Consider the following 15192-nt stretch of genomic DNA (forward strand, 5'->3'; position numbering starts at 1 on the left):
TTTATGGTCTACTGCAGTGGTGCAGTGTTGCTGTATAAGCAGGGCTGGAAAAGTTTAGAGACAGAAAAGAAACTGGGAAACAATTGAATTGTTTCATGACTGAGATTCCAAACAAGTATGACATTTAAATGCATAGACTGCAAGCAACGCTTTAAAATTGCTAATTAGATTGCACTTTTTCTCTCATTCCCATTCAAAAAGAAAACACGACTTATGCCAACAAATAATCTTTTTCATCACTCAAACGTTCTCCATTTCCTCCCAATGCAACAAAGCCTCCTTCAGTTGCTCTCACCACTGACGAACAGTGAGATGACAAACTTTGTGAAGCTGGGAAGAACATTAGCCGTCACATTCAGCCCATTCTCTGTGGTAACTTTTTTTTTTCAAGATTTATTTGGGCTTTTTTCTGACTTTAATGTAGAGATAGGACAGTGGATAGAGTTGGAAATCAGGGAGAGAGAGAGAGAGTGGGGAAAGACATGCGGGAAAGGAGCCACAGGCCGGATTTGAACCCGGGCCACCCACCCGGAAGACCACAGCCTCCATACATGTGGGGCGCGCACCAAACACTTCACCACCAGCGCCCCTCTGTGGTAACTTGAAAGACTTCAACCTCATTAGAAGTGTTTTGTTTTAAATTCCTTGTGACTTTGTAGTTGTCAGACATGACTGCAGTTCATTCTCTTAATTTCCCAAGTGCATTTGGACTTAAAATGCAAGGAAGAACATGAAACAGTCCGATAACCAAAGCAATGCAAGCAGGTTTGAAAAGTCGAACTAATGCATTAGCTTTGCTTTGATGCATATTTGACTGATGAGCTTTTAGTTCTTTGTAAAACTTGATACATTTCTGCATTACTGTGTATGAAAGCTTCATTTATTTTCATAAAAGGACATTAAAGGATTGTATTTGGTTCAATGTTTTTTCTCTTCAGTCTTTTTTTTTTGGGGCTGTTCATACTGAGCTGTATGCTCTGTGGTCAGTCTGTTTCCTCTCAGTCTGTGGCTGAACGTTTTTGTAAATGCAGCTAGTCACTGCTGTCAAACGTTTGTAGGTTTCTGGACAGGATGGAAGGATGAGCAGTGATTTGCTCCAGTGAAAACACTCTCTGATGGGCTTCTAACATGCTTTAAACACTCTTCCATCACACGTTAGTTCTGCTTTCATAGTCTATCAGGAGTGGACAGAGGACCTGGCTCTGTTTATCCGCAATCCACTCTGATTAGACCGCACACTCCCCATGGTGCCTCTGATCAGACGCCATACTTGTCCCTCGCCATCCATCTCCTCACCCCACCCTCCGTTTCCACCCCTCAGAGCACCATCGCTCTCCCTTTGTCGCTCTCTTGCTCCCTCTATCTCTCCTCTCTCATTCTATCCATCCATCCATCTGTCCCTATCTCTCGGGAGGCCAGCCCAATTAACCTGTTTAAACAGCCATCTGAGCATCCCATCCATTCCAATGTGGCTGTGTGAGAGAGAGAGCCTGTGCTGTACTGTGCCAGGATCCCAATGCCAGGGCCCCCTCTAATGCCCTTCCCAGCCTCCACCTCCACCTCTCCTCCCACTTCTCTCTCCCGCCTCCCATCATCTTCATTCTCCTTTTTCTGCATCCTCTTCTTCTGTCCTCAATCGTAGTGATTGTAGCATAGATCAAAGCTAGTAAGAGTCATTTCTTTACTGCTTTGTTGGTCAGGATGATATAGGGATGTTCCTAGTGACTAATTACCATGTTGATGAAACAGGAGTTTAAATTCAGACAAACCGACTGGTATGAAGGTAAGAAAATGGCTAAACACCGTCCGGATGAAACTAATGTGTGGCCTATTTAATATCAGTTTGAAACAGTTCATCATACTTACGAAATTGCCTTTTATTTTAAATGTAATTTCTCTGTGAAATATGCAACGAGCATCGACCTGCAGGTTAAGGATGGCAGATTGATTTGCTGAGTGTGGCTAACATTTGGCAGTGCTAGCACTACAGCCTTTGGTCCTCCGTGCAGGTTAACCTCCACGCGCTTGTGCTGAATGTTTTTTATTACATTTCTTATTTTTAAAGTAATTTATTTTTGGTGGGGCTTTTTGTCTTTGTCAGATTGGACAGCTGAAGAGAGACAGGAAATGTTAGGAATAGAGCGAGTGGGGGGGCGACATGCAGCTAAGGGCTGGTTTTGAACCCACAGCAGCTGCGATGAGGACTTTAGCCTCTGTACATGGGGGGCACAACATTGCAAAGCAAGCCCCATTACCTAGCTAGTGGCGGGTGGCTGCATTACAGCTTAGACACATGACTTTAACTGTTGTAGGCCTACATAAAATAAACTATTCCCTATGATGTAATGCATTAAATGTACCGTAAACCAATTGAAATGGCTGCAGCTATAAACTCTGAGGCCTCTGGAGATCTCATATTAAGCAACTGCAAACTGCAAACTACCTCTGAGCCTCGAGGCCTCTCTTTCCTTTTTCCTTTTTCCTCTTTTATCATTTGACTGTCTCTCTTATTTCCAACTCCACACAGCCTCCATCCTCAGTGTCCCTCCCTCTCAACTCTCCCCCTCCCCTCCTTCCTCTTTCCTCTCACCTTCTTCCTGTCACTCCTCAGCTCTCAGCTCCTCTCTCTCCCCTGACTGTATCCCTTTCTCACTTCCCTTTCAACACTTGTCACCTACTTCCTGTCAGGCTGTCCAGAGAACACCACAAGAAGGTCACAACTCTTTTCAGCGTTGCTCTCCTCCTTGTCCTTGTCTTGTTGGAGGGAGAAGGGAACTTTAATTAGAAAAGTGTGTGTGTGTGTGTGTGTGTGTGTGTGTGTGTGTGTGTGTGTGAAGGGGGGGGAATGAAGATGGCGCTTGGTGTTTGATATCATCCAAGCAACACCAAAAGAAGCATTTCACTGCATGTAAAGCAATGGTGATAAAGAAGTAATGGAATACATTGATTCCCTAATAGGCACATAACATGGCAAAATGAGTATCTTTACAGGGATGTAACAACTCACATTACCTCCATACAGTAGTAAAGAAGTACTGTACTGGCTGCTTGGCACAATGGGGTGTTGGCGTTATTTGCCAGATCAATGCACAACCTGGGCTGCTGCTTTAGACGACTTGTTAATGTGCAGCTATGTGCCGATGGGCTCCATTGCTTTGTTGTCAGACGATTTTATAATCTCTCTTATAGCAGTATCGACCTGCCTGAGTGAAAGAGGAGCTATTGCAGAATGATGTGTGTGTTGATGGAGGGATAAAATTGGCACTGTCTTTTTCTTTAATTGGTGCAAGAATGAGACCCTCTGGGTGCTCTATGTGCAGCCTGTTACTCCATTTGTGTGTGGGCATTGGTGCAGTGAGCTCAGCTTGTCATTGTTGAGGCATGCACACACAATCATTGAAACACACACACACACACACAGATGGATATACCCCTACAGTATTTACACAACTACTTATCTCAATATGAATTGGCTCATCGATTTAACATTAAATTTACATGCAGTAGAAGATCCAAGATTTTTTTTCTCAATGAAAAATATTTTTTTCTGGCGGTTTCAAAAACACGTTATAGATTCTATTTAGTATTTTATACTAGTGCCATGCTTATACTTTACTTCTCCTACATACATATTCCTTAGTACTGTATATCTCAAGCAAGCATGTTTTACAAATTGTTAAACAGTGTTTGTGATTTTATTTTATTTTCATTTTTTAATGTGACTTTGAAGTAAAGGGCCTACACCGTCAGTTCTTCATAAAAACAGATTAAAGAGAAAACTGCCATCACGTTCTAACCACTGCAGCACTGCAGCTTTCATGGATTAAGCACATAAAGTTATTCTTTACCAGAAATGTTAAAAAAAGCACATTATTCTAACCACTTTTCTGGAAGTAGACATTTTTTTCATCTTGTTTTTTAAGCACCTTATCAATCAAAAATAAAAACAGAGGAGTCATTTGTGTTTCAGTTTTGTAATTTTTGTCGAGAAGAAAAACAATTAAACTGTCTTATATGGAGTGAGAGTCAGGGTGTTCATACTCTCTTTATTATAGATAAAGATACCCCACTCGCCTCGGTGTGAAGCAGAAGCCCACAGTCTTCTACCGACATGACTGCAGTAGTGCTGCACTGCTGGCTGCGTGCCTGGCTCATAGAGAGTCGAGACAATAATTGGAGGACCGTGAGAGAAGGGGCATCAGACCACCTGCTGCTTGTTATTTTTTTCCTGTGGCTCATTTTTTCACTGAGAGGACGACTTAGTAATACAATAAACCATGCTTTGAATTAGATTTTGTACTTTCTCGTTCTTAATGTAATCAGTCAGCCTTTCAGAACTCTATTTTGCACAGACACATGTTTGCCAACTGGTGTGTTTGTTATTTCCCCCCCCACCCCTTCCAAATCTAATCTTTGAAAATATTTGAAATAATGGTAAAAGAAATGAGATAGGAATTTTACAAAAAAAAAGGCAAGAGAATGAAGCAAACATGAAAAAGCAAACATGTTTATTTCAGGGGGGTTTGTTTTGGGTGTTAACGTTCAGCTACACAAAGACAGGAACAACCTGATGAATGAAGCAGAGGCTTTTCGACTCTTTCGGGTTGATGTAGTCCATCCTTTATGTCCTGTCTCCTCCTGTCTAGACTGGGACACTCCTGCAGCAAATGCTGTACTCAGAGGACAGTTGTTAAAGTGCTGTCCCCTCTGACTGAGCACTGAGTGACTGTCTGGACATCTGGCCTCACAGAGATGGTCGCTGACATGATGACAGGCATACTTGCCAATTGTATCCAAAAGTCTGATTTACTTGCAGTTTATACTTTCCGTAATGGAAACCTTGTTTCGACGGCTGTAGAGACGTGGGAAGAGAGAAAGAGAAGTTACAGCAGTAAGTTAAGACCTTTAGCTCCACTTTTCTTATGATATGCCGTCTAGACATTGTAATCCCAGGGAGGGAGGGCTGTTGATGCCGCAAGGGAGGAAGGAGATGAGGACGGAAGGCCAGTGAAGGCTACACTTGTCTGTGACTCATCTTCTCATCGTCTCATGAACTCAGTTTCAGAAGAGATCAATCACAGGACTTCCCTGACAAATCAGTAAGCTCCATACTGACCTGCTGCTACATAGTACCATTCTAACGTGAAATGGAAAGGATTTCACGTGTGCACTAGAGAGAGAAAAAAATCCAGAGATTTTCTTTTCTGGCTTGACTTTCTTTTGACTGTTTCTCTCTGTTCATGATGATGTTTGTAGTAAATAATGTATAGATATGAATATGTACATATTAATCTGTGACACTCACAAGAAGAGATGCACACACTTAAAAAAATAATAATTAAATGATTATTCATTGCTGATGATTCCTCATTGCGATATCTTTTTGTGTAATTTCTATAAACACTGTTTTGAGCCTCACACGTAAAAAAGGCTTGGAATGAATTCATCTTCATATGCACTGGTGGGAAAACGCCATGCCTTGTAAGTTTGTGAAACAGTTCCCTGCAGAGACGTTGATAACAGTGAATGGATTATCATGACTGTGTTTATGCCAAACAGTTGTTGTGTGTTTGGCATCATTCATAAAAAAAGATTAAAACTCACACAAAAATGTATGCGCAGAAAAGGAAGACAATTGTTGAATGTGGAAGAAGCATAAATCATCTTTAAATTCAGTGCCACTCAGTTGCAACAAGCCTTTTACAGCAGAAATGATCTCTATCTCAAGCATCTGTTTGTTTTCCTCAGGCATATTTACTGTGTAAACTGTGATAGAAACAATGGATGTGTGAAAAAAAAGCTTTAGGAAATGCATAGCAGTAACTTAAAGTTACTTGCTTTGTCTGGAATCACACAATCCTCACAATATAGTGCACCATATTAGGAATTTACCATTTTGTAGCATTGTCCGAATTTTGTAGTAGTGTCATACCCTACATGGGCAGTAAGGGAATATTGCAACAAATCTGACAAGACATTTCTGCACAAACTTTTGTCTTAGAACATACATGAAAAGATTTAAATTCAACTCCTGTGGGGAAGGTTGGGGTACCTGGAACCTTATTGGTGAAAAATGAAAAATGTTAACCTCTACAGGAGGTTTTCCTACAGGAGTAGAATTTAAATCTTTTTATACGTGTATTAAGACACCTTTATGAATTTTCCCAGATTGGTCAAAAATTTGATAAAATGCCATCATATCCCAAAATGCATTGTGAAAACAAGTGTGCAACCGCATTTACTATCCAAACAATATATAACATCATGCATTACGGTGCAAAGCTTCAACGAGCGTAAAGCAATGTTTGACTGCTCTCATATATGACAGACTGCTCGAGTTCACCTTTATGAGTTCAGACACATCCAGTGATCTGCAGTAAATGGTTGAAAACATAATCAACATTGCCTTTTTTTGGAGTCAAGAAATCTATTGAACCCTACTCAAGTCAATGCCCTTAAAATGTTTTGCAGCACAATGTTGCGTTCAAACCACTACATTTGGTGCCTCTGGTTTTCATATATGGCTCCAGTTTGTCTCATCACAGACACAAATTGTAGAAAGAGCAGAAGGGTCAACCCTGTGTTGCAATCATAGTGAAAGCACATGACCTCATGGCGAGGATCTGAGTCTAGCTGCCAGAGATAACTACAGAAAAAGTAGAAATTGAGCGATTTGGCCTTCAGATTAGAAGCTAAAAGCATAGTGTTTGACAGTCAGGAAATACAAAAGCCTTGTGCTTTTTGAATACCACAAAACTGGAATCAATATTTCCTGACAGAACAGTACACTTTAAACTTTTATGGATGCGAATGTGCAGATAACTGCCTGTATTTCTCGTTCTGTTTCCCCCTTTGAGACTTTGGACTTTCTTTTAAAAGTTGAACCTTTTTCTAAAAAAAGGTTTGTTTATATTATGACATGATCTTCAGCTAATTACTAGACTTACCCCATGGTCTGCTTCAAAAACAAATTCAGATGCAAGTTCTAGGAAGACCGGTGTTTCACCCCTTCTACAAGACACCACGCGATACCTTTACAGTTTATTTTCTCATGCAGCAGTTGGCGAGAACGCTTTAGTGTCAAACGTAGCCGCTGATGCAATCTTTTGAGTTCATACTCTCTCTGTAACTTTCATTCTTATGTTTGTGTGCAGTGCAGATGTACTGAGTGAATGTATAAAAGTGAATGTTTTTTTTTTACTAGAACTGCTTTGATGAATATATATATATATATATATATATATATGACAATATTCTCAATTTTCTTGTCCACAGTGAAGTTTGATGACTGCATGGGGAACCAAGCGGTGGTTTTCCAGAGCAGTGACCCTAACTTCAGCGTGCGGACAGATGGTTCCATCTTTGCCCAGGGAGAGGGAGCCAGCCTGGACGAGCCAGTCCAGTTTAAACTAACAGCAAGCGGTCCACACACACAGGTCTGGGGGACTGTGGTCCAACTGGCAGTAATAGACCCACCGTCACCTCCACAAAATGAAAATGAGGTAAGCCTTATACTTACTGCACATGGGCAAACACACACACACTTACACTGAAATATCATGCTTAAATTTCAGTCATGCTCATCGAGTTTCTTTTCCCTATCAATTTTTTCTCCAGCGGTCTGGTGATAGTGACAGCCCAGAATCAGGTCAAAACTCTGAGGGGTTTTAGAGAGTGAGAGTGGAGCAGAAAAAAAGTAGCAGCAGCACATGGTTAAAAGTGATAGAATCACATTGCCACTGGGGGAGAGTACAATTCCCCACAGCCATAAGCTGTTATTGGAAAACATCCAGTGCCTTGGATACCCTGGGGGACCTCGACTCTTCCTCCTCTATCTTAAAGCTGTCAAAGGTCGAGCAAGGACTGTGCAGCCAGAGCTCAGCTGTCCCTAAGATTTTAGAACTCACAAGGTCAGATCTGTGACTCAATATCTGCATGAGTGTTAATCAGACTAGGTTACATCGACACATATGATGAAAGGCCTATTTAGTTCAATCTCAGACATCTCGTACAGGAAGCCTCTGATGAAATCATACTGCACCTAGCTGAGACAGATGCATTACTTAGAAAACATAATGATGGACAAGAATCAGCTCTTCCTGATAATCTTCATAAAGCTGTCTTTGGAACTAAATTAGTAAATAGGACAAAAGATAGAGGTAGACTTAATGTAGTTTTAGTTGACTGATTGTAATGTAGAAGCTTCTTTAAGTGATAAACCCAAACAGGTTTATCACCCAACTGCAGAACCCCTCAGCCTAACGGTAAAGCTTCATATGTTAGTGGTTTTGTTTTCCAGCTCACTATTTAGTTGTTCAATCTCAATTCTCTTGTAATGCATTCTTGTTTTGACTGTTTTTGGCAGCTGTCGTCAGCAGCTATTATGAAGGAAATAGCTAAAAAATGCTAATATGTACTTACTATCTCCCCAGCCCCAGCAAAAAGACAATGTTAGCAACTAGCTGGTGAAAGTTGAACATTCAGCAGATAAAGAGAGAGATCTACTTCAGGCACAAGTGGAGTACAAAGCAGAGCTTGAAGATCATTTTGGACTTTTATAAATAGTATCTGGTTACCGTGATCAAAACTTCAACTTGCTAGTATGTGTCAACAGGCAATGGTTTTTGTAACATGAGCCATATTAAATTAAAAAGGACTTAACATTTCAGTCTTTTTACAGCTTGTTTTTGCTGCCCACAAGTAGCCAAAGTATACCTTTTTGCAGCCCAGCTACACAAGTCGAAAAGGCAGCTAAACCTCTTCATAGGAGGTCCCTTTTATGCAGTGCCAAGCCAGACAGTCACACTAACACTCAAATGTCAGATATGTGCAAGAGGTCTTGAAAACATTATAGACATTGTGGATCTTTCTCAAAGGCCATTTCTGAACTGTTTTGAACTGTACTGTCTCGAGTTTCTCATCACCTGTAAACAAAAAAAAAAAACCTGATAACTCTCAATGTTTATGGCAGCAAAAGATTAAATTAAATAAAACATTTGATTATCACCCCTGATAAGTGGCACTTGAACTCATTCAAAACCAAAAAAGAAATCGCTTTCAGCTGGGTTTTCTTTACATGGCCAGAAAGCAAAAGAGATGGCACAAAGTCAGTCATAGAATCATAGAGACAAACAGAGAGGCGGACTGGGACACAGGCCAACAAAGGATCTATTAGTGGGAGTGGGTGTTAGCATGAGTATGTTGTTCTGGCTCTGAATAGGTTGGCCTTCACTCTTACACTTCTGTAGCTCACACTGCCTCGAATGATTCATTGGTTAGCTTTGTTTGAGACTCAGTATTAAAAAGCAGTATTTGAAAATGATGACTGGCTATCCTTCTTAAGTTTTCAGAAGTTGCGAGTGATTAAAAGATCCTGAGGAGCCACGAAACTGAAGACAAGCAATAAAAAGGGTTAGACGGGGACATGGTTCAGAAATGCACTGCATGTTGTAACAAACATGTATGCAGCAAAGCAGGAAGCAGTGCGCTGAAACAAATGCTATGTTTCTTTATGGAAATGGTGCTTTTGTGGCGTGCTCTGTTGAATAATAACTTCCAGATGTCTGGGTAGCCAGGGGCTGGCTGATATCAAAGTGTGTAGGGTTTTGGGGAGGCATTGGCGTGGAGGGGAAGAGCCGGGACCACCGCCAGCTGGCTAGGGCTTGTGGCACCAGTGGTGGGGGGGCCGCATCCATTTCACACTCCTGTTCTCATAGCGTTAGTGTGCATAAGCGTGTGTGTATCCAGTACGTGTGCGAGAATGTTATTTTGTTAGTGGGAGATTAAGTTGGATCAAATATGAATTATGCGAATTTTGCTAGCATTTTCATTGCTGTCTTTGTTTAGGGCATTAAGTGTCTTGTGTTTGGAGCTTACAGGTTTTTTTTAATCTTTGCTAAGGGCACGATTGCATGTCAAAAAGCATATGCTGCTCACTGTGCTGGATCAAGGGAAATAAAACTCTGCAAATCTCTGGAATCTGTGAAGCTGTGGTTAAGAATTCTGATATCTGACTTGAGTTTGCTTCTTCTCCTCACCCTCCATCTTTTATAATAGTTTCAATATCTGCACAGACATCTCCGCTTAACCTGTTTTTTAATCAATTTCATCACCTTCCTGTACTATCTCCTTTTCCGTGTTAGTCTGAATAAGAAAAAGGGAATCAGAGCTTCGGGGTTTGATCAGAATTACACCATGGCTAGAGAAAAGCTCATTTAAGCCTTTTGTAACAGTGATGGGCACAGCTCTTTCTCTTTGTCTCTTTCTCTTTTTTTTTCTTCACCTATTTCTCTCGACTTGTCTCCTCTGGGAACTCACTAGTACCTGTTAGCATGTGTAGATAAAAGGATCTGGAGCATGACTTATTTAGGCAGGGCGGAGGAGAGGGGGGTCACATCTGCTTCTGAAAACCCTTCTCCTTATCCCCTTTATTCCATCCAAAACATGTTTCTCTCCACCTCTGCCCTCCCCAACCAGTCTGGTGGCATGTGGGACAACCATCCCCTGCAGTCAACTCCACTAAGCCTTCCCCTTGTGAAGAAAAAGAATACATTTGTCCAGACCTGGCTCACATCTGTCTCATCCCACTCTGCTGACAAACCCTGTTTGTGCACACAGGCATGTTGTACTTGGCAGAGGTTGGTCTCCTGAATATGGACTGAGGGGAAAGGATCATGTTCATGTTTCAGTGAACTTGTCACACACAACAATTAACATTGGGTTTAGCAACATGTGTGTTTGGACAGTTAGTCTATCTCTAAAACAAGCCAGAAACCCCGTGTGAGAAGGGGGTAGAGTTCTGGTGCATTTTAGGCTTTGAGATTATTATTATTAAAGAGTTTATGATTCTCCCTTCTTCTCTCTTGAGGGGTTATTACTCCCCTAGTGGTCCAAAGAGGACCTGCTGCTTACCCCCAACTAAAATTACAAACAGAAATGTCTTGTCTTACAATTTTACTCTTTAACATATTTAAAGTTTCTTAATTGCTTGACAACATTGGAACAAATCACTATGTGTACTGTATGTGAAAGGCTTTCCCATGGTGACAAACTCTCTACAAATGATTGCCTAGGTTCCACTCAGCTCATACCTACATTAGACTTGACTGTTCTGGCTCTGTTTCCACACTCTTATCAGCATCACTCAGAGACAGGAAGTAGTTTTTTGCAAAAATGTAAATCTCTCAAAGATAAGATAAGATAAGATAATACTCCCCAGAGGGGAAATTCAGGTGTTGCAGCAGCAAGACAGAGGACTAGGTAATACGTAAATCAATTACATTGAGCAGACACAATTTAACTAGACATGCTAGACATGAAAAATCGATCACCACTGGCAGATTGGCCATATCACGTAAAAGGTTTTAATGTATCCTTTCACATAACAGAATGTTTCCACCGCCCTCAAGTCGCAGCAACTACTTTCCAGACAATATTGATAACCAGGACATTCATCAAATACTCGAATACTTGAACATTTATTTTAGTTATTTATGGTATCTTACTTATTACATTTTTGTTTTTTTTACATGGTTGGTACAATGGAATCATAGCAACTACAGTAAAAGCTAAAAGTTTCTCGTTATTCCCCAAACCTGCAACAATCTGATGTCTCAAAGGGCCTTGGTCAAAATGAATCAACTTCCAGGCCTGGATGTCAACTCTACAAAAACACAACTTTATATTGTTTATAGTGACACACACTTGTATCTATGCTAATTTGTTAAAGTCCCCCAATGAAGAGATTGTTTAGTTTTTGTCTGTTGATGTTAGCTAGTTAGCTCAGTTATTAAGGTGGATGAACTGCTGATGAGCATTATTGTTAAGGTTAATTTAATGGATGATTCGTGACTATATCACAGCTTGGAAAAACAGTAGAAAATGGCTGAAGTTGGACTTTAAAGTATAACACTTCAAATTGGAAACCACTGGATCGTCCATGTTTTGCAGGCATTAGAAACATTATCTTACTCCTCATGTCCAGGTGGAGCTGCAAATTCTGTCTCTTATTGAACTTTTTTCTCTTCTCCTACTTTATTCTTCTACCTGGCTCCCTGAATTTCTTCTGAAAGTGCCCTGGATTGCACTGTGCATGCTATCTGATGTGTAGTCCTTGGTTGATGAAACTGAACATGACAAGCTTTCCCTCGTCCCCGCCCACACGAACACGTAAAACACCAGATGCCAGGTAGTTTGACACATTTCCTTTTAAGCAGCCTTAAAAGCTTTTCTCCTGGGCGTCCATCTAATGAAGTCAGCCCTGAAAGCATTGTTTCCATTGGCAGATACAATCCCAACTCTCTGAGGGATCTTGACCAGGCGAGAACAAACAAAGGGAGACAAAGAGAAAACACTTTTTATAGACTGCATCGTACAGGACCCTCAACTTTCAATGTGCGCCAGAAGCCATTCCTATCTTCCAACGCTGCAGCCTGCTTCTGTTCTGAATTTTATTTTTATACTCAGATGTCAACTGCTGGTGAGCAACTGTAAGGCTACATATTGCATAGCAGCAAAATACAGTGAAACATTGGAAGAGGTGTTAAAAACAGAGGCCTCTTTTTATGTAAATGTATGATGATTGAACCTCTTTCTCCTATGCTTTCTCAAGTACAAGACCAGATTTTTCTTCTTCTCTGATATGAACACCCTCCCACCTACCTACACACACACTCACACACACACACACACACACACACACACACACACACACACACCTACACACACACGGACATGTACATTGCCTTAATAGAACTGAACATTTTTCTCTCTCATCTCTGGTGAGTGGTTTCCAATTGTTTTCCTTTTCCCCCCCGAACCCTGTCTCTCGCCCCCTTCCATCCTCTTTGTGCAACACAGTCATATAAGGATGAACAGTGATATCAGAGCTACTTTAGTATCAAGTCTAAGAGCTGCCTTTATCCAACATTTGATAAAAACTGCCAAAAGATTTTTTTTTTTCCCTTCGAAGACAAACTTATTAAAATGAATGAATGAATAAAAAATAATGGCACTAATTGATAAAACATTACTGCATACATTGTCTACATGATACCTTGGCCGACAAGAAATTGAGCCACAACTGTTGCTCATCAAACAAACATTAGCAATAACAGTCAGTATTCTTGGGTAAAATAAATGAATGCATTGTAGATATGTCTGCTATGATCTGTCTGGTAAAGATGAAAATAAGAATATTAGATTACAGACATGTTTTGTTGGGTTATTTTGTTTTCCCTCTTTCTGTATTGCCATCCATGAATTGACTGCATGTAATTTATTTACACACTCACCCATGACTTTGGATCTATTCTATGTTTGAGTGCACTTTTTTTTCCTGCTGGTTCCAAACTAAATATTAAAAGAGATGAATGGTGAATAAAAGCAGCAAAAATATGGACTAAATACAGCAAGAATTGAACCTGTATTGTTTCCTGAGCAGATTAAACATCTGACATTGACTTTCCCTAATCCTGAAATTACTTAACAAAGCATTTAATGTGAAAAGGTTGCTTTGGCTAATTTCCTTTTGTTCATAAATTATCCAGTGTGGGATGTCTGATTTTAAACATCAAACTTATTATGCTTTTTCGTACAATTTAATGTTAAACTGCTTGACTTTTGCTTTTGTTGTTATTGTCCCAAGAGAGAGAACTGTAATCATCAGACCACTCTATGTAAATAAAGGTTAATTCTCTCCCCCCGTGTCCTTGGGGCATTCACAACAAAGACATGGATTGTTGTGGCCTGGTGATGAGGAGTGTTTGGTAGCTGAAACCCTGTGCTGCTGTTTTACCTGCTGCTTCACCATCAGCCTAACACAGCCCAGTGCTCGAGGAATCACTGTTATTGAGACAAGCTGTCAGACCCACTGACTGGGAGGAGAGACAGAGAGAAAAACAATAATACTGCAAGAGAAGGGCAAGGGAGGGAGGGGGTAGCTGAAGGGGAAGTGATTGAGACAGCAAGTGCAACTGATCCATAGCTGCCGCAATGATGTTTGTGACTGAGTCTTGACATGTTTTTACCGGCCTGTAACCCCAGAACATGTTGGTAAACACTGTAGAACAACCCTTCAGATTGTCTGTTTATTAAAACCTTAAAGAGCCCATATTCTGCCCTTTTTGGGGCTCATATATTTAATCTATGTACCTACTTTTGTACGTTCACAATAGCTAAAGTCCGAAAAAAAGTGTCTGTTTTCATGTACTGCTCCTCCTTGCTCCCTCTACGCTCTGAGTCCGCCAGCTACGCTCTGTTGTGTCCACACTGTTAGACCCCACGTGGGCCAAGTCCGCTGTGATTGGTCTGCCGATCCGCTCTGTCGTTATTGGTCAGTTGCTCAGCACGTGTCTCGGAAATTGCAACATGAGCTGCAGGGCTTGCCACAACGAGCCAACGGGCTTAGATCAGTGATCTCACACTGACAATGACGTCGGACTGACACATTTTTATCGAGAGGGGCTAGAACCGAGCGTTACATGCGGCTAATGCTACAGCTAACAGGAGGACGTAGGAGAAGCCGCGTTTCCGCGGACTTTGAATTTTTGCACATAGATGTGCCTAAACATGCACAGGACACTTGGAAAACACACTGAAGAGCATATAAAACCAGAAAAAGCATAATATGGGACCTTTAAGATCACTTCAACACAGCACATTTATGTAGCCTCTAGGACACGAAGCATGCTGTATTTAAGCCTTGAAACGTTGGACCCTATGTAACCTTGATATAAAGGCATCGATATCTATAATGTACTTGCACCTAAGAAGCAACATATGTTATGATCTTCCCTCTGCTGCTTTAAGTAGCCCCAAGCTAGATTATTGAGACTATCTTAGCTCGTTTTCAATTACTTTATTCATTTCTAACCACTCGAGAAGCATCTGTAATAAAGTAGCATCTGTAAAGCAGAAGCATCTCTTTAGTTCTCCTCCATGTGTTTTGCAGCATTTTCACATTAATTCAAACAGGTGATATGCCTGATAGCTTCAGCTGTTGATGTAGCTCCTCTGACCCCTGTGTGAGTTAATGTTCAGGAGGAGATGGAAAATGGGCGTCTTTCAAGCTCCTTATTTAAGCATCTTTCAAAAAAAGACAGGTTTGTGGTGGTCATTTCTCTCTGCCTGCAGGGAGCGTGCGAGGGGAGTGCATGATGGGAGAATATTGTATGATTGAAGCTTGTGTCTGTG

General features: G+C 40.9%; 1 protein-coding gene across 1 annotated transcript in view; it reads left to right on the top strand.

The window, feature by feature from the left end:
• LOC109992345 (cadherin-4) overlaps nucleotides 1-15192 on the top strand; it is a 211861-nt gene that overhangs the window by 135557 nt on the left and 61112 nt on the right. The window contains exon 4 of the mRNA XM_020644902.3: nucleotides 7276-7502. Coding sequence (XP_020500558.1) covers nucleotides 7276-7502 — 227 coding nt within the window. The remainder of the gene's footprint in view (nucleotides 1-7275; nucleotides 7503-15192) is intronic.

This window comes from Labrus bergylta, chromosome 12 (assembly GCF_963930695.1).
Source record: "Labrus bergylta chromosome 12, fLabBer1.1, whole genome shotgun sequence".
In the NCBI taxonomy this organism is placed as follows: domain Eukaryota; kingdom Metazoa; phylum Chordata; class Actinopteri; order Labriformes; family Labridae; genus Labrus; species Labrus bergylta.